The sequence below is a fragment of the Kogia breviceps genome, chromosome 6 (genome assembly GCF_026419965.1).
Source record: "Kogia breviceps isolate mKogBre1 chromosome 6, mKogBre1 haplotype 1, whole genome shotgun sequence".
NCBI classification, from domain to species: domain Eukaryota; kingdom Metazoa; phylum Chordata; class Mammalia; order Artiodactyla; family Physeteridae; genus Kogia; species Kogia breviceps.
Genome location: NC_081315.1, coordinates 128,080,755 through 128,099,547, shown reverse-complemented (window position 1 = coordinate 128,099,547; position 18,793 = coordinate 128,080,755). Strand labels below are relative to the sequence as shown.

The window sequence follows — 18,793 nt, the reverse complement described above, 5'->3', positions numbered from 1 at the left end:
AGGATTTTTAGGGCAGCGAAACTACTCTGTGTCATAGATATATGTCATTATAAATTCGTCCAAACCTATCGCATGTACAAGACAAAAAGTGAACTCTAATGTAAACTATGGACTGGTTATAAAAATGTGTCAATGCAGGTTCATCAGTGGTAGCAAATACACAGCCCTGGTGGCGGGTGTTGGTATTGGGGGAGGCTGTGTGTGTCAGGGTAGGGGATCTATGGGAACTCTCCATACCTTACACTCATTTTTGCTGTGAATCTAAAACTGCTCTAAAAAATAAAGTTTACTTTTTTTAAAGCAAAGCAAAATCCACTTGGAAGAGAACTTCTATTCTTAAAGAGGAAAAAATTGTGCACTGGGGCTCCCCTGGTGGAGCAGTGGTTAAGAATCCACCTGCCAATGCAGGGGACACGGGTTCGAGCCCTGGCCCAGGAAGATGCCACATGCCGCGGAGCAATGAAGCCCATGCCCCACAACTACTGAGCCTGTGCTCTAAAGCCGAGAGTCACAACTATGGAGCCTGCACTCTAGAGCCCAAGCGCCACAACTACTTAGCCCGCGTGCCACAACTACTGAAGCCCGCGCGCCTAGAGCCCGTGCTCCGAGACAAGAGAAGCCATCGCAATGAGAAGCCCGGGCACCTCAGTGAAGAGTAGCCCCTGCTCGCCGCAACCAGCCAAAAATAAATGATAATAAATAAAAATTTTTTCTACGATGTGCACTGTTTGGAACATTATACCTGTTTCCATGCTCTTGCCCCCTTGAGAAAACTGCTAAGTCTAAACTTCATCCTGGGGTGCAAGAATTACTGCTCAACAGTGTCTTCTTATTAGGTGTGTTACAGACAACCCTGGAAGAAGAGAGAGGGAGAGAGAGGAGACAGAGAGACAGAGAACAGCCTTCCACAGTGTGTGAAACAGATTTTAAAGAAGGTATAGCATTTCTTAGAGGTGCAGGGGGAAAACTGGAATCCATCTTCTGCTACCAGGTTTTTAAAATGTGCTTTTATTTAATTTGGACTTACCATGAAAGTCATCCTTCTCTTCTGCCTCAGTGACCACCTCTACTTGAAAATAACCGGCCTCAACAGTTGATTTTCTGAATATTGAATATTGATTTTGTTGTTGTCGTTCTCCAAAGGAGTAATGGATTTTGAATGCATGTTAGGCACTTATTTCATGAGTACACAGACAGCCAACAACATATAGAGAGTGATAGACCCTCTATTACAAAAGAAGAAAACCAAAAAGACAAAGCTGGCTTATGCCAAGGAGGTCCCTATTTCCTCTCTCTTCTAAGAACCTACTTTCTTTAGATTTCCTCTGCTCTGGGTTTTCGGTAATCTCATGAATGCACTTCTCAAGAATAAGAATGTTAGCAGTCTCTGGATGAAACAGTTCCCTCCGCCCAGGAGAGTTAGTTTGTGTTATGGGCTGAATTGTGCCCCTGTCCCTCACTTGTATGTTGAAGTCCTAACCACCAGTACCTAAGAATGTGACTGTATTTGGAGATAGGGTTTTTAAAGAGGTTATTAAGCTAAAAGTGAGGTCACTACAGTGGGTCCTAATCCAATCTGACTTGTGTTGTTATAAGAAGAGGAGATTAGGACACAGACACAGAGGGAAGACCATGTGAAGACTCAGGGAGAAGACAGTCAAGGGAGAGGCCTTGGAAGAAACCAACCCTGTCAACATCTTGATCGCAGACCTGCAGCCTCCAGAATGATCAGAAAACAACTTTCTATTGTTTAAACCACCCAGCCTGTGACACTTCGTTAGGGCAGCCCTAGGAAACTAACACCGTATGTAAGAGTAAACCCTCGTGAGTCCAGCATTCCCACAGTGCTTCTATCCAGAGCCTCATAAGAGCAGTTCATGCAGTTGTTAACATAATTATAAAGAACCTGTAGACTTCCTGAATTCTTTCAACATTTATTGAGCTTCTCCTGCACATCAGGTACTGAGCGAAATGCAAAGACAAAAAGATAAAACCCTCAAGAAGCTCAAGGTATATAAGATCCCAAACCATCCTCAAGGAATCCAGTCTTAAACGAGACAGGAATATAAGGAGTTAATTTCAACGTGCTGTGACTACCGGTAAGATGGTAGTATGCACAGAGCGCCATGGGTGAGGGTCATGAGCTGTGGGAACTTACTGGAAGCAGGAGGGATATCAGATTGGTTGCCATACCTAATCTAGGTCTTTAGGGAAAGTAAAAGTGTGCCAGGTGGCTGAGGGGAGAGAGATGTTTCAGTGACAGGAATACCACAGACAAAGGCAGGAAAACAGGAAAGTGGCTAGAATGTAGGGTGATGAATGAGAAGTTCAGCGTAACTGGAGTTAGGATGTATAAGAAGGAGGATGGGAGGAGAGACTGAAGAATTAAGGTCAGACCACAAAGGGCTGGGCATGCCAAATTTGGCTTTGAACCTGAAAGCAGTGGGAAGCCACCAGAGATTTTTACAGTGAAAAATTCATGATCAGACTTGCTCTAAGCATGGTCTCTCTAGCGTGGAGAATGAAATGGTGTGGGGAGAGGTGGGCTGCAGAAAGACTAGATGGCAGGGAGGATGATGGGAGCCTTAACTGAAGCAGCGGTTTTGGGGTACGGAAAGCACTCCTGCTTTAGAGATCGTTCAGAGGTGGAATTGAAGGGGTCTGGAAACTTGCATTGTGAGGATTTTGACACTTCTATGTGTGCTGGTATGGGAAGGGTGCTTCCAACTGTAAAACACCAGACATTATTTGTTTTTTCTGTACCAGATGTATAAATAAACATCATTGCTTCCTAAAACATACAGACATTATCATCTTAATAAAACACACAATATATTATTTACGTTTTAAGACTGTAGTTCAAAAGAGCTAAATTTCCTTGTGCTTTGTTTAAATTTGAGAAGAAATGCTCTTTGAAAAAATACAGTATAACTGGACAATGGTAAAAATGAGTATCTTATTTCATAGTAGCGTACCTTGTATTTTTGTGATTCTTCCAAGTTGGATTTGCTGGAAAGCTGTTTATTTGAGGCAATAGAAGGCTTTAGAAAATACACTTGCCTAGGTCTCATCTGAGTTTTCTATTACCTACCTTGAGTAGTTTACTCAGTCTTTCTAGGCCTCAGTTTTCTTATTTCTAAAACGAGGGATAAATTCCTTGATCCCTAAAACTCCTTCTGACTAAAATTCCACAAGTCTTTTCTCCCAGAAGAAATACTGCTCTTGAATTTTAAAATGCAATTTTTAAGTTTTAAAAAGAATACTTTAAATTTTGCTGGAAAATATTTCTTGGAAAGCATATAAATCTTGTTAGATGTTTTGAGATTCATTTAAAACAAACAAACAAAACCCTGAAGCATCATGCACGATTAAAACATTACCATTCTTGGCACTCAGGGAAATGTCCTTAAACCTCTGTAGTGTAGGCTCAACGAAGTCTTAGAGTAAGTAACACAACGAACCAATGCTGCTTGTTGAAACAAATATAAAGTTGAACAGGGTAAATACAACCGCAGGAAAATTAACAAGCCAGACGACTTCCTTTTCCCTTCCTTGGGAAACTTGTATCTCTAAATGGAGAAAGGCTGTTTTGGAAGAGAAAGGGGAAATTGGGAAGGGAAGTTTCTCTGATTTCCTTACTCCCTACCTGCTGGTCTGTCTGATTTCCTCTCCAGCTCTCACTGTCTGATAAGGAATTGATTCTTCCCCTCTTCTCCCTCCCTCCCCCTCCCCTCCCCCTCCCTCTCCCTCCCTTCCTCGCTCCCTCTCTCTCCTTCACCCTGAGTAACTGTACTGTCCTAGCAAGTGATGCTGTCGGAGACAGGAGACGGGCACGGAGCGGGCATCGCCGTCGCCGCCGCCGCGGGGCGGGAGAGCGTTTCCCAGCACCAGCGGCCCGCTCGGCCCCGGGCTTCCTCCTCACAGCCACGGGCGTGGCGGCTGCCCCCACGGTTTGATGGTGGGCGGCGGCGGCGGCGACTCGGCTTTGGTTCCCGCCTCTAACTGCTCGGTCTCGGGCCGCGCCGCTCTCTCTTCCTGCCTCCCTGCCCGGGGCTGCCCGGGACTACTGGAGCCGCGGGAGGTAGGGAAGGGGCGCCGCGGGGAGAGCGCGCGGCGGCGGCGGTGGAGAAGGAGGCCGCCGGCCGGCATCCCCGCGCTCGGACCGCGGCCGGCGCGATGTCCACCAAGGTCAGCAAGTGCAAGGAGCAAGCGAGGGTGACCTTCCCCGCGCCGGAGGAGGAGGAGGAGGAGGGCGAGGACGAAGGCGCGGAGCCGCAGCGCCGCCGACGGGGCTGGAGGGGCGTCAACGGGGGGCTCGAGCCGCGCTTGGCGCCCTGGCAGCGGGAACCGCACGACTACCGCCTGCCGCCCTTCCCGCCGGGGCCCGACATGTGAGTACCCGGCCGGCCCGCGGCCCGCGCCTCGGGAGGACCGCGCCTGGCGGGGGGCGGGAAGGCGCGCCCGCGGCCGCCCCGCGTTGTGCCGCGGACCCTCAAAGCCCACCCTCCACGGCGGTCCTGTGCGGGCCGGCTCGGGTGTACGGGAGACCTAGGGCGGGGTCTCGCACCCATGGCGCGGTTCCGTAGAGGGCCTTGGGGGGCGCCGAAGGCGTGGCCGGGGTGTCCGGCCCGGCTCGAGCGCACGGAACAGCCCCGCGGACTGACACAGCGGACGCCAGGCACGCTTTCCAGTAAGCAGACGCCTGCTCTCCTGCGACCGAGGGGCGGCGTGCCCCTGCCCGTGGTCAGGGGACCTCGCGGAAGATGGACCCCGGGGTCCCGGAGCTTACCCCGGGAGGTCAAAGAAGGGGAAGGATGCTTAGACCCCGGCGCGAGCTCGAACCCCGGCCTCCTCCCGGCGTCCAGCGTGGAGCCACCCTGGGAGCCTCAGTCCCCTCCGACGCTCCCGGCCGTCGGGCGTGGGGAGAAGGGAGGGGGGGCGGTGTGCGATACAGAGTGTGAGGTGAAGGTTTGCCCTGTCACCTCTTTTCCCGACGGTCCAGTCACAGTTTGGGGGTAAACTGGAGTCGAAGCCCCAGCGGGTCTCCGGGGGAGAGAGCGGGCGCGGGGCGGCCGCCGGCACCGCTTTGAGGTACTCGGTTGTGGTTCCCAGGCGGCTCAGGGTCAGTAGCTGTTTCTTGGTTAAAGAAAGGTAGAGGCCCGCGCTTTAATGTGTGAGAAAGAACAACTTTTCTTAACTGCTAAATCTTGGAAACAGCCTTTAACCAGCTGCGAGACGCAGAGAGGATGAAGAAGAGAGTGGTTCGTTTGATAGGGCGCGTGCTCTGTGTTTCTTGTCTCACGTACCTTGGGCGTCTGTCTTTTTTAGGAGGTAGAGAACTTGGGGCCAGTCGTGACAGGCTGCACTAACCGCCTGGGCCGGGGAAGGGGGTTCTCCCGGGAAGGGACGGAGGTTCCGCAGCGCCCCCTGCTGCCCGCAAGCTGCGCACAGGCGGGGTGCGAGGTCTCTGGGGCGACCTCGAGCCGGTCGGGTCGCGCACTGCTCGGCTGGTCAGAGCCCGCACCTGGCTCGGCCGGACTTGTCTATTAAAAACGCAAATCATTGTCTGGGAGTAGATCGTCTAAGGAAGGTTTCTGATTTAAAACGAGCGACGCTTCCCAATGTGGTTCACTTATTGCTGAAGATTAGCCTGGATTGGAAATGGCCCAGGAAATGGAGGGAAGGTAGGTCCTTTCGGATTAAAGCGCCGCCAACTCGCTTCCCCGCCTCCCTAAGGTTTTAAGACATTGTCCATTTTTCCTTTGGCCAATTTGGTTTTTATAACCCAGCTCAACTTCTTTTTTTTTTTTTTTTTTTTTTTTTTTTTTTTTTGCGGTACGCGGGCCTCTCACTGTTGTGGCCCCTCCCGTTGCAGAGCACAGGCTCCGGACGCGCAGGCTCAGCGGCCACGGCTCACGGGCCCAGCCGCTCCGCGGCACGTGGGATCTTCCCGGACCGGGGCACGAACTCGTGTCCCCTGCATCGGCAGGCGGACTCTCAACCACTGAGCCACCAGGGAAGCCCAACCCAGCTCAACTTCTTGATTCTTTAATTTTTTTTCTTTTATCGTAAATCCACAATAAATGGGACACCAGAGCACCCTTATCTGAGAAAGTAGGGCGGAGCAGAGATTACACACTTTGTTTTCTGAAGCTTGAGGTCAATTACACAAAGCACTGGGACAAATTCTAATGTAGACTCGATGTCTAACTCGTAAGAGAACATCTTTCCTATCTATCTTCTGACTTTACATAATTCAACAGGTAAATGTTGTAGTGCACTTATTTTGTAAAGTAAATACAGCTGGCTGAAAAGACCCAGTCATTTGCAGGAGATATCCATTAATAAAGGTTCCTTCTAGAGGTAGAGCAGCAAGCCCTTCTTGTTTCTTTGAGGCCTGTCACTTGGTAACGGCAGAGACTACCTTGATATCTGCAGCAGAGATTAGCTCTTTATTCCACCTTTGAGTAGAATATGGCCACAGTTTAATAGCTCAGAAAGTGAACATACAGCCCCAGGATGGAATTGGAGAAGGATACCCAGTCTACCAAAGCCCCAGGGTCATTTTCCGTAGGCAGAATAGAATAGCCAAATTTAACATCCAGCAGAATGCCGAGGGTAGAATCCCACTTTTACCAAAAGGATTCCGTAGCATAACCTTGTTGCTCATTTCACTGCTTCATGCTCCAGTATTCCATCTGGGAATTTTAAACAGACTGACTTAGGAGGAAAAGTGTCATCTACTGTATCACTGAGAAGACTTTTTTTTTTAATCCTTTGGTAGAACTCTTTATCCAACCATTGATTCAAAACAAGACTTCTTTTTTTCCCAATCGTTTGCAAATCTAGGAACAAGTAGTACGTCACTGTCAAGATTAACTCATTCTTGAAGTTTTTAGTTATTAAATATGTCTGATGAACTCCAAAAGCATTTGAAGGCAGTTCTTATGAGTTTTAATTCAAAGGCATTTCTTAAGCATTTACATGTGCAAAGTGCAGACTAGGTACAGTAAGCCACAAAGATGAGTATGAGAACTTTACTGCATTCAAGGAGTTTAAAATCTCATAGGGGAGAGGTGGAAATGAAACTACACGTGAACAATTATGCTATAAGTTAGAGTAAAATAAGTGCTTAAATACATACACACAGATAGAGCTCTGCTGAGTCAAGTGCAAAAAAGAAATAGACAACACAAGGTTGTGGAGAAATCAAGAAAACCTTTATGAGCCTTAAAAAGTAAATAGGATAGGAGGCAGAGACAGGGTGGGCAATTAATTCAAGCCCTCCCAATTCCAAAATTCCAGGCGTGTCCAGGGAATAGTAATTGAGTTTTACTGAAACATAGCTTATTTGGGGCATTAATGTATAGGATCTTGTATGTCAAGGGGAGGCAATAGGGAGCCATTGATTGTTTTAAAGTAGCCACAGTTTGATCAAAGCCACTCTGAGAACAGGATGGATTGAAGTGGCAATTGGCAGAATGTGAATAAATAAATTAGGGGGCTATTGTAGCTTTCCAGGCTGAGATTAGGATCTGTAATAGTGTAGGACTGGTGGGATGGAATGGGGAGAGATAGGAAAAGAGAATACACAAAGCATCTATGGGAATTTGCAGCTAACTGTCCATCAGGGGTTTAAAGAGAAAGCAGGGTCAGAGATGACTTGGTGATTTTGATGTAGATGACTGAGATCGTGATGTCATTGTTGAAAAGAAAAGAACAAACAGAGTAGAATCTGATTTTTCAGATAATTTTGATAGAAGTGTCAAGCAGGAAGGTGGAAATGCAAGTTTAAAGCTTGGGAGAATTTGAGCGTCTACTGTCCAATGGGAATTGTTATAGAGTTGTGGTGAGTTCATGATGTTACCCAAGGAAGGAGTGTGAAGAGAGAAACAAAGGGAGCCTGAGCTAGTTTTCTGAGGGGAACCTTTTTGTTTAGAGGGGCAGAAAGAAAGAGTAGCAAGCAGAAGACACGGGAAAAGGTGAAGGAGCAGGTGGTACTAAGACAAGGCTGCCTAGAGAGAAGAGGTTCAAGAAAAGGGAAGAATTGACCCATAGTTGGCAAATACTCGGTAAATAAAGAGAAAAACTGTTTTGTCTTACTTTTAGTAAGAAGGCTCAATCCTTACTCATACATGCAAGAAATCATTAGATTTCTCAGCAGTGTTATCTTTAAGAGAGAAAGACGGGCTTCCCTGGTGGCGCAGTAGTTGAGAGTCCGCCTGCCGATGCAGGGGACACGGGTTCGTGCCCCGGTCCGGGAAGATCCCACGTGCCGCGGAGCGGCTGGGCCTGTGAGCCATGGCCGCTGAGCCTGTGCGTCCGGATCCTGTGCTCCGCAACGGGAGAGGCCACAGCAGTGAGAGGCCCGCGTAACGCAAAAAAAAAAAAAAAAAGAGAGAGAGAGAAAGGCTTCTAGAAGAGAGGATTCTGGGGAATTCCCTGGTGGTCCAGTAGTTAGGACTCGGAGCTTTCACTGCCGTGGCCCGGCTTCAGTCCCTGGTCTAGGGAACTAAGATCCCGCAAGCCTCTCAGCCAAAAAAGAAAAATTGTAATAAACATACTTAAAAAAAAATAGAGGATTCAGTTTAACTTTTCTTGAAGAAGTGCTGCCAAAAATTTGTCATAATTAAAGCAGTAATTTGTGTTTGTATAATACCTCATGCTGTCATTTAAATGAATTAACTTGAATCACACCTCTTTAAAGCAGGTTTTCTCATTTGGCAAATGAGGAAATTGATACACAGTGAAGTTAAGTCAGTTTCTAAAGATTATTTAGTAAATCAATAATAGAGCTTCTGTATTCAATATAGTATTGTTAACTATAGTCCTCATACTCTACATTAGATCTCTAGACTTATTCATCCCACATAACTACAACTTTGTACCCTTTGACCAACATCTACCCAATTTCCCCACCTCCCAGCCCCTGGTAACTACAGTTCTACTCTCTCCTTCCATGTATTTGAATTTTTAGATTCCACTTATAAGTGAGATCATGCAGTTTTTTTCTTTCTGTGTCTGGCTTATTTCATTTAGCCTAATGTCTTCCAGGTTTGTCCCTTTTGTCACAAATTGCAGGATCTCCTTTGTAGAGGCTGAATAATATTGATATTACATTGTGTATACATATATATATATATATATATATGTATACACCACAGTTTCTTTTAACATTCATGGGTCTATGACACTTAGGTTGTTTCCGTATTTGGACTGTTTGCTAAGGGTAGATTTCAGGTTTCTTCATCACACACACACAAAAGGTAACTATATGAGGAGCTGGATATGTTAATTACCTTGCCTGTAGTAATCACTTCACTATGTACAGTTGACTCTTGAATAACCCAGAGGTTAGGGGTGCCGACTCCCCGCACAGTCTAAAATCCACGTATAACTTTTGACCCCTCCTAAAACTTCACTACTAATAGCCTACTGTTGACCAGAGCCTTGCCGATAACATAAACAGTTGATTAACACAGATTTTGTATGTTATATGTACATATTATATAATTGTATTCTTCAATAGAGAAAGAGCAAGAAAATATTATTAAGAAAAGCATAAGGAAGAGAAAATACATTTACAGTATTGTACTGTATTTATTGATACCATGCTTATGTCATCTGTTTACAAAATGAATCATCTGTCAGTACCTACAACGATATTGTCTTATATGATACAAAACACTGCAGACATTATATGTATTATTGATGCTAACACTAGACATCAAAAATGAAAAAATTATGTGAAAAAGAAATTCATATTTATTTGCAGGTATAACGATTCATGCATTGATATCGAAGAAGCAGCAATATGATTGCTTTATGGTAGCTAGTGTAATCGTTATGGCTGCTTCACAGTAGCCTATAAACTAACGAATGAACCGTTATAAAATTCTTGTGGCATATGGTATTATTACCATGCCATATTCATAATACAGTATTGGAAACATGATTATGTTTTTTTAAAACCACTTACCTGTGATGATAGGCTGACACACATCTTCTCCAATTGAAAGAAAGAGAGAGAGAGAGGCATACTATATGGTAATGTAATTATTTGAAAGCAAAGTTATAAAACAGTAAGAAAATGAACATTATTGCTATTATTAAATGTATTTAAAGTATATTATTTAATTATTTAAACATTATAATTAAATGTCACTCACCTTATGCCTATATAAGGATAGACAAGTATCTACATATACCTTAGGCATTAATGACATACCTAACTTTTTCTTAGTTTTTTCAATATTTCCAGGCTACAGAGTTTGCCTGTGAGTTTTTTCAAATTGTCACAAATCTCCAAAACTTTTTCCAATATACTTGTTAAAAAAATATGTGTGCAAATGGACTTGCACAGTTCAAACCCGTGTTCAAGGTTCAACTGTACATGTATATCAAATCATCATATTATATACCATAAATATATACAATTTTTATTCTGAAAGTTATATAAAATAAAGCCACAGAGTGATTAGAAGATTTTTAAAAATAATAGAGCTTCTGATGCTCAACTTTGTATGTTAGGGGATCTGAAGATGAGTACACCATGCCTCGTAACCCAGATTGTCTACTTGGATGTTAGTTTCTGTGGTACTGGCCTGTGAAAATGTTCCAGTCTAGGTTTAGCTTGGCTGTGAGATTGAGAACAGTGTTGTGCATGTCGGCTTGTGTTTCAGACTGGAAGTAGCACTTACCTTCCACTGCTGGAGTGGAAATCAGAGATTTGCCAAGTCACTGTTGAATCTCCAGGGATAGGAATTTGGACTTTAAGGACTGAAGTCAAACTAGCATTATTAAGGAAGAGGCAGGTTTCTCCATAGTTACAGTTTTCAAGAATAGTACAGCACAGCATTAGCCTTGAGACCTTTAATAATCTGAAACTTCGAATTATATTTTTAGTTTATCCTGTAGAGTAGTAATTTCACCATGTACAATAGAGAGTTGTCATTTTTGTTGGTTTGTTGTAAATTATTTTATATAGTATCAAAGTAATGCAAGAATATAGTTTTAAAACTTAATGCTAGGACTTTCCTGGGCGCAGTGGTTGAGAGTCCGTCTGCTGATGCGGGGGACACGGGTTCGTGCCCCGGTCCGGGAGGATCCCGCATGCCACGGAGCAGCTGGGCCCGTGAGACATGGCCGCTGAGCCTGCGTGTCCGGAGCCTGCGCTCCGCAACGGGAGAGGCCACAACAGTGAGACGCCCACGTACCACAAAAAAAAACACCTTAATGCTAAAAAAAGTGGCTTATAAGAACAACAGCAAATCCATGGCAGTTCTCTGGTTTTCTCCTTCTTTCTTCTTGTCCCCTCCATTTCATTCCACTTACAACCCCTTCAGGTATAGCTATCTTGTTATTCATGTTTTTAGATGTCATCAGTATTCTCAGGCAACAATTTTCACTCACTTATACCTTTTATTCTCCCCCATCCTCCATCACGTGGTTTGGCACAATTTGTGGTTAATATCTTACTTAAAGTCTTCATTATTACGATCATGTAACTGTTATTCACTGCCGAGTCAAGTAGTATAGTATGATTGCATTTCTTTTCTTTTTATAATTAGTTTTTTTTATGGAGTAAATATTTGTTCCATCTTATTCTTGTCTCTTTAGCAAAATCTTTTACAGTCTCTTACTGTGTGTGTTTTCCTGAAGACATCCCTTCCAAAACCCTCTGACTTCCTTTGTTTGTGGTTTTTAATTTTTTTTTTCTTCAGGAAGCTTTTAGAATGATCTCATCATTAGTGTTGTTCTGAAATGTCTAGATGATATGCCTTGATATGGGTCTTTTTTTCATTCAGTGAACTGGATACTTGGTGAACCCTTTCAGTATTTGGAGATTATGCCCTTTGGTTCTGGGAAGTTTTCTTGTATTATTTCTTTTACTATTTCCTACCTGTTATTTTCATATTTCTTCTTTCTTTCTGGAAACCTATTGTTTGGACTTTGGATCTGCTGGGCTGATCCCCTAGTTTTTGTATCTCTTCTATCCTGTTTTCCAGTGATTGTCTTTTCTGTTCTTTCTGAGATATTTCCTTAGCTATATTTCCCAACTCTTTCACTGAATTTTTTTCCATTTTATCTATTATATTTACAATCTCTAAGAGCTCTTTTTGTCTTATGAGTATTCCTTTGTTATAGATTCTTTCTTATTTCAGAGATGCAATATCTTTTTTTTTTTAATGTCACAGGGAGAAGGGGTTGGGAGATAATAAACCTGGCTGCTAGTATTTTGGAACTGGCCAGGGTTCCCCTCATTCTTAGTCCCTCCTCTCCCCTGGGCCTGGTATCCCCACATTTAGAGAATCTCTGTTTCTATTTCTCCAGAGATTTCGTATCCTATATTTCTTATAGGGATGTGGGAGGGTTGTCACTTGATCGTATCAGTTGGAGGTTAGCAATCTAGGGGGAGGGTTACTACACACCACTTACACAAAATTTCTGCTGATTCCTCCATTTTAGGCTCCTGCCTTGTCTCTGCTTTCTGAGATTTCTTTTGCCCTTAATTGCCAAGTCTTTTCTGATATTGGGTGGATCAGCTTATTTTTTGTTACAGGCACTCTGGTTAGACCTTCCTTCTCTCTGTTAAATCATTCACCATTCTTCGAACTTAGCTCCTTTTCATATATTGTGGAGTGCGGTTACAAATACTTCTGGTTTCATGGAAGATGAAATTTGTGTTCTCTGTTTTCTGTGTTGTTTAGGGGGTAATTTTTGAGAGGTGAAGGGGTGAGAAAGGCCTTTATTCCATCATCTTGAAACCAAACATCCTTACAATTGTGTTTTAGGTATTCATTTAAGCCCAAATGAAGACAGTATTATTAACAGAACCAAGGTTGCAGAAGGAAGACTATTCTTAATTATGACTGATCTTATTAGGCAAATGAAGTAGATAGTAATCTATACAGTGTGATTTGAGGGTCATCTGAAGTCCCCCAACTAAAATCATCTTAGAATCACACTTCCTAAATTTAACTGATGTAGAATAGATGAAGAATAGAATGTTTGAGTCGAAAAGGATTTCATCTAGTCCAGTTGAGAAACTGAAGCTGAAGGTTGACATTGAATTCACAGCAGCCCCAGGCCTTTCCTTTGACTGTAATGTTTACACTGTGGCGAGTTTAGGTTAAGCATTTCTCTCTTCCTCAGAGAAATTTTAGATGCATTTACTCCTAGGAGGAGCAACACAGGAAACTAATAATTAGTATTAACTCATTTATGAGATTCAATTAATTCATCATTTCAATTTGACTACTGATGGCTGATCAGCTTGAGAAAGTTTTAAACTAAGTAGGAGGATTAATAATTGGGTGGGGGTGGGGGTGGTGGGGGTAGGTGGGTGGGTGGAGATAAGAATATCTCAAGGAACAATTGACCCCTGCCAAATATCATTTATGGTTTTCTCTTTTCTTAATATCAAAGAGGTAAAAGGATCCTGGACAACATCTGAAGAGTAGGTTAGAACTTTAGGAATTTTTCGTTACTGTGCTAGGATAGCAAACGTCTGTCTGCTCATGTTTTCTCCTTATAAAACTTCACAGGAAATGTAATGGGAGGAAGACAACTGTTTTTGCAGAGCTCTCTGCTCTCCATAGGAAGGAATACTTTCAACTCCCTGGCTCAGGTTTGAGATAGCCCCCTTCAGGCAATCAACACTATGTAGTTATCAGTCTGGCAGGGGAGCCAGAAGAGTGGACTGTGCAGGGTGTACACAGAGGAATCTGGCCCCAGATAGAAGGTCTGGAGTTGGGAACTATGGATGCCAAATTCACACTTGTGCATAAGGGGCTCAGCAGTGACTTTATGAGAATAATTAGGATTGTTATAGCATTTTATCTTTAATTTAGTATCTAGGTCAGGGGTATTTGTCTACACTTATCTAGTCAGAAAATTTCCCCTATTCAAAAGAAAACTCCCCTCTTTTCTTTGCACTATTCAAATAATAGGTGACTGTATGAATTTGGCCCTAGACCTTTTTTTAAAAATGAGATTTAAATGTCCACAAGTGCATGACGTGTTAAGGAAAGAGCATGACATTACTAAATATTTTACACCAGTTTTGCATTTCTAAATACATTTTTAAATTTATTTATTTATTTTTTTTGCGGTACGTGGGCCTCTCACTGTTGTGGCCTCTCCCGTTGCGGAGCACAGGCTCCAGACGCGCAGGCTCAGCGGCCATGGCTCACGGGCCCAGCCACTCCGTGGCATGTGGGATCTTCCCTGACCGGGGCACAAACCCGTGTCCCCTGCATCGGCAGGCGGAGTTCCAACCACTGCGCCACCAGGGAAGCCCGCAAAACCTCAGACTTTTGACTTCAGATATGGATAACAATGATAGAAACCCAGATCCTTTTGCTTTTAATAACATTAGAAGTTAATATATATCTAATTGATAGTGACTAATATGTTTAAATAGCCAAATATGAACTTCTCTTGGGTCAGTAGAGGTTTTTGATTTTATTATTTAGTTCATTTTATCTCAAGTTCTTAATCAATTATAGACTGAATTTGTATTTCATTGTCACTAATCTTCCTGAAATAATAAAAATTAGTTTTAGAAAGTACTGAATTTAATAAATGAGTTTGGTTTTGAAGATAAGCTTAATTATTAACTATAAAAGCTTATTAATTCTAAGATGTATCCTCTGTTTGCCCTCAGATTATCCTGACAAAATGTAACTTTATGTAAGATCAAAATCATAAGCTGTAAGATTCGTCAGTTATTATGTGGTGTAACTAAGAATTGAATGTGATTAAGCAGAAATCTGTTTTGAAAGAAGAATGATTGTTTACATTACTTTAATTCCTGATAATTAATTTATATTAATGTATTCATGACATTCTTTTTTATAGAAGAATTACTCCAAATTCCCCTCCACCACTACTTCCACACATTATTTTATGTGACCAAGGATATGCTTGAATCTGAAGGGGAAGAGTGTCTGTTCCCTAGGTGTTCAGTCTTAATGCTTCAAGCACACACACATCTGTGCCTCCAATAGATAGATATTCATCAGCCATGTACTAACAGCCAGGCATATAGAGATATAGAGAGACGGTCTCTGCTCTTAAGTATGTTACAGTATTGTTGAGGAGACTGGCATGAAAGCACATAATCACAAAACAATAAACTAGTTCAATGGAGTTACACACAAAATGCAGTTCCTGGAAACAGAAACATCGACGTTCTAGAAGGCATTTACCTAAACGCTTTCTGGGCACATACGTTTAAGAAGCATCACCAAGAACTCATGCAGGCAGTGGTTAGGGGTCCTCACCTGTGCTCCCAGTGGACTTTTAGAGGGAACAACACACTCTTAAAAGCTTTTTTGCTTTTCTGGTCTTAGGTGCTAAAGGGTCTCCAGAACTTTCCTGAGAGGGATGACGGGGAAAGCGATGAAGAGTAGAGACAGGAGCTTCCCTCCAGCAACAGCTTCTTGTCTCCGACTGAGTCATTAGGGCATATACCAAAATCAGCAGTTGTCTAACAGATTTACTAAAATGATGCATGGAGAATTCTGAATATAACACTGGCCAGCAGAAACTCTCAGGAAATTAATTACTGTGGAGATCCAAATCTCTCCCCAGACTCAGAAGTTCTGGAATCTCTACATTCTAACCATTTTCTGGGGTGGGACCCTTTAGGCATGACAGTGACGCGTTCCTGTTTCTGAAGCGGAGTGCCTTGTCTTGCTGCTTCGGCTGCGGTCCTGACGGCATGCTGTCGGACTGTACGTGGTGATGGCAGAGGCAGGCTCAGCAGCAGCTGGTGTGGAAGGCGGCGCTCCCCACAGCGCGGTCCTCGCTACGCCAGACGGTCGGACTGCTTGGGCTGCCTCTCGAGCCTTGCACGCTGGCGCTCGTCGGGGCTCCTCAAGTTCAGAGCGCCCCGCCACTCTACAGCTTCCCCTCCACAAATGCACGTATAAGAGATTTTTCAAAACGTGACGTTATCGAGGCTGTCAGATGATGCCCTCTTCTCATTCCGAACACACGCACACGTAGGCAGAGCGTGCAGCTGTCGGGTGTCCCCGGAGGCCACCACGTTGACTGACAGGTGCCTGCTTCCCTGGGGGACTGTGGGCTTTGTCTCCTTTTTGACTTTTCATCTCTGACTTTCTTGTCCTCCGTCAGGTGCCTGCTGCTTCCCACCTTCATTACCACTTCCAATTATCACCATCCCTAATACGGTAGCCAACATGGTGGTGGCTCTCTGACACTTTTCCCCCCTCCTCTGTGCTTTTCTCACTACTTATCTTCCGAGGCTCCTCCTGCTTTTCCTTGCCCTTCACAGAAGGACAGACCGGATCCTAGCCGGTGGGCACATCTGCCTCCTTCAATGTGGTGAATTGATTGGTCAAAACAATTTGACTGTTACTCTTATTGCTTTGGCTCGCATTGTTGGTGGTGTTTACTTTGCTTGGTTGCTGTCTGGCTTGCTAGATAGATCGAGTAGCTGCTTAATTCTTCACCTCACTTAAATAAAAGATTTGAGGGGGGCTTCCCTGGTGGCGCAGTGGTTGGGAGTCCGCCTGCCGATGCAGGGGACACGGGTTCGTGCCCCAGTCCGGGAAGATCCCACATGCCGCAGAGTGGCTGGGCCTGTGAGCCATGGCCGCTGAGCCTGCGCGTCCGGAGCCTGTGCTCCGCAACGGGAGAGGCCACAGCAGTGAGAGGCCCGCGTACTGCAAAAAAAAAAAAGATTTGAGGGGACTTCTTTAATAATCTCCATTTGTTGCTGAGTGCTAAAGAGCTTGTGATTCAACCCAAAGAGCCATTTTAGAAACTGTTTTCGTAGAACCAAAGTATTCCAATACATAAGCTCAGCCTATATTTTAATAGTGCTATTTTGATTTGCAACTTGTTATTCATTTTTCTTGTTCCCTAGAGACAACATGGTAAAGTAGAGACACCCTAGAAGAGAACCTCTGAGCTCTCATTTTCTCTTCCTTTCAGTGACCTCAAGGACATTAACATTCTGACTGAGTCACTTTATCTGTAGAATTAGCATCAATTGACAAGTATTTTTGAACATATACTGCACTGTATTAGGCACTATAGAGGTGGCTAAGAAGTATGAAAAATAAGATAGGAAGCATGGGGCATTTATTCTCAACCAGACTTAGGGGACATGAATATCATAGGAGACAATAATCAAGGAGACAGAATCAAGGAGGGGGGAAAAAAAGTGTGTAGATTTATAGGCAGACTAGCAATATTGCAGAAGGTCAGGGTGAAGTGGTCAGGAATGGTTTCAGAAAGGTTCAGAGGACAACATTTCAGAATGAATAGAACCTTGCAGGTCTTCTAGTTATTACCGTGTGAAGCCTTACCCTCTGTTTCCAGAAGTGTAATGTAAGCTGGGCCACAGAAGGTAGGAAGGATTTGAATTGGCACAGGGCAAGAATACGAGTATGCCCAGGGATAGAAACAAAAGGAACATCCCAGAGGCAGGTGTAGCAGGAACAAGAAACCAGAACAACTTCTATGGGCAGCATGTAGATCGCATATAACAGGCCTTTCCCCTGAGCCTCCTACCTGCTGACTAGTGGGGAAAAAAGTTGACCAAATGTTCCATCTGTGGTTTAAATTAGTTTTTAAAATTCTGTTTTGTTTTTTGCTTACTAAACAGACATTCATTCTCATTCAGCAAGTGAATTAAGCAATCAATAAATTGAGCAATTAAGTTAATTAAGCAATTAAGCAATTATGTGGGTTAATAAGATGGGAATCCTTGACCTACATTATCGCAGGGATCTAGTCAACTAGAACAGTGTCTCCCTGTGCTGCGAGCCGGTGTCTAGGGGACCTTTGCTTACTGATTCCTCCCTGCAGTCTCCATAAGGGGTTGGAGTCTCCTTCTGGTCCGCATGTCCACCCCCGGTTCAGGGCACTCTGGAGGGATGCTGTGAGGCCAATTTCACTGATCTTAGTTTGATAATATAAAGTAAGTTTCCTTTTTAAGAAATACTGTCTCACTTGGATAAAATTGCTCAGGCTCTTGGAAAGCCACTCCTTCCCCTGCTCTTCTCTGTAGCATCTGGGCATTGGGGGAGGGGAGCTTATGTGTCCCCTGGAGGGAGGAAAGGGTGCTATTCTCTGACTCTTTTGGCCTCTGGGCAGTGTTCATTGTCTGCTGGGTGCTGCTTTGTCAGTGGCAGTAACTTGATCTTGGCTGACTTGACTTTGTCTCCCAGATGTGCTCTCTGGCATATGTGGTTTCAGCTCAGCTCCTGGGGGCTACAAAGCTGGGTGCCTGCAACCTCCTCCATCCAGCTCACAGCATCAGCGGTCATCCTTAGTCTTGGTGCAGGCTCCCTGGCTCTCAGTGCAGGGTCCACACTACATGGAAGCTGAGGGTGGCTTGAGAAAACCCAGGCCAGACCACTCCCTACTTAACCAGGCAGGACTGTTCCAAATCTCCAAATCAAACAAGCAGGGCAAGAATCCCCCTAACCTCAGTGCTGCTGGTTCCTCACCTTACTAAATCCACATCTTGACTTTTACTTCCTTTCTGTTATTTCTTTCTTCTCCCAGGACAGTAAGCATCATGGCTTTGTCGTCAGAAGGGGGAGAATTATCTCGTCTGTGTGACGAGAGCACTCGGTGATCAGGTTCTTTTGGAATTAATTAGAGAAATAAAGGAACTAAGCAAATTCTTCCTCAAGACAATTTCCCTTTTCCCAAACTCTGCTTACAAAACCCCATTTTTCTTGCAAAAAAAAAAAAAACCCCAACACTAAAAATTACCTTGATCTCTCTATGTGCACTCCTCCTCTAAAAT

General features: G+C 44.0%; 1 protein-coding gene across 3 annotated transcripts in view; it reads left to right on the top strand.

The window, feature by feature from the left end:
- Nucleotides 1-3,789: 3,789 nt before the first annotated feature.
- The window catches only part of TRPC3 (transient receptor potential cation channel subfamily C member 3), an 81,359-nt gene continuing 66,355 nt past the window's right edge, over nt 3,790-18,793 (top strand). For 2 of the 3 annotated variants that reach the window (XM_059067563.2, XM_059067565.2), the window contains exon 1: nt 3,790-4,391. In XM_059067563.2, coding sequence (XP_058923546.1) covers nt 4,177-4,391 — 215 coding nt within the window. In that variant the 5' untranslated portion in view covers nt 3,790-4,176. Of the gene's footprint in view, nt 4,392-4,636; nt 4,691-18,793 lie in introns of those variants that run through there. The other variant, XM_067036974.1, reaches the window with a different exon arrangement.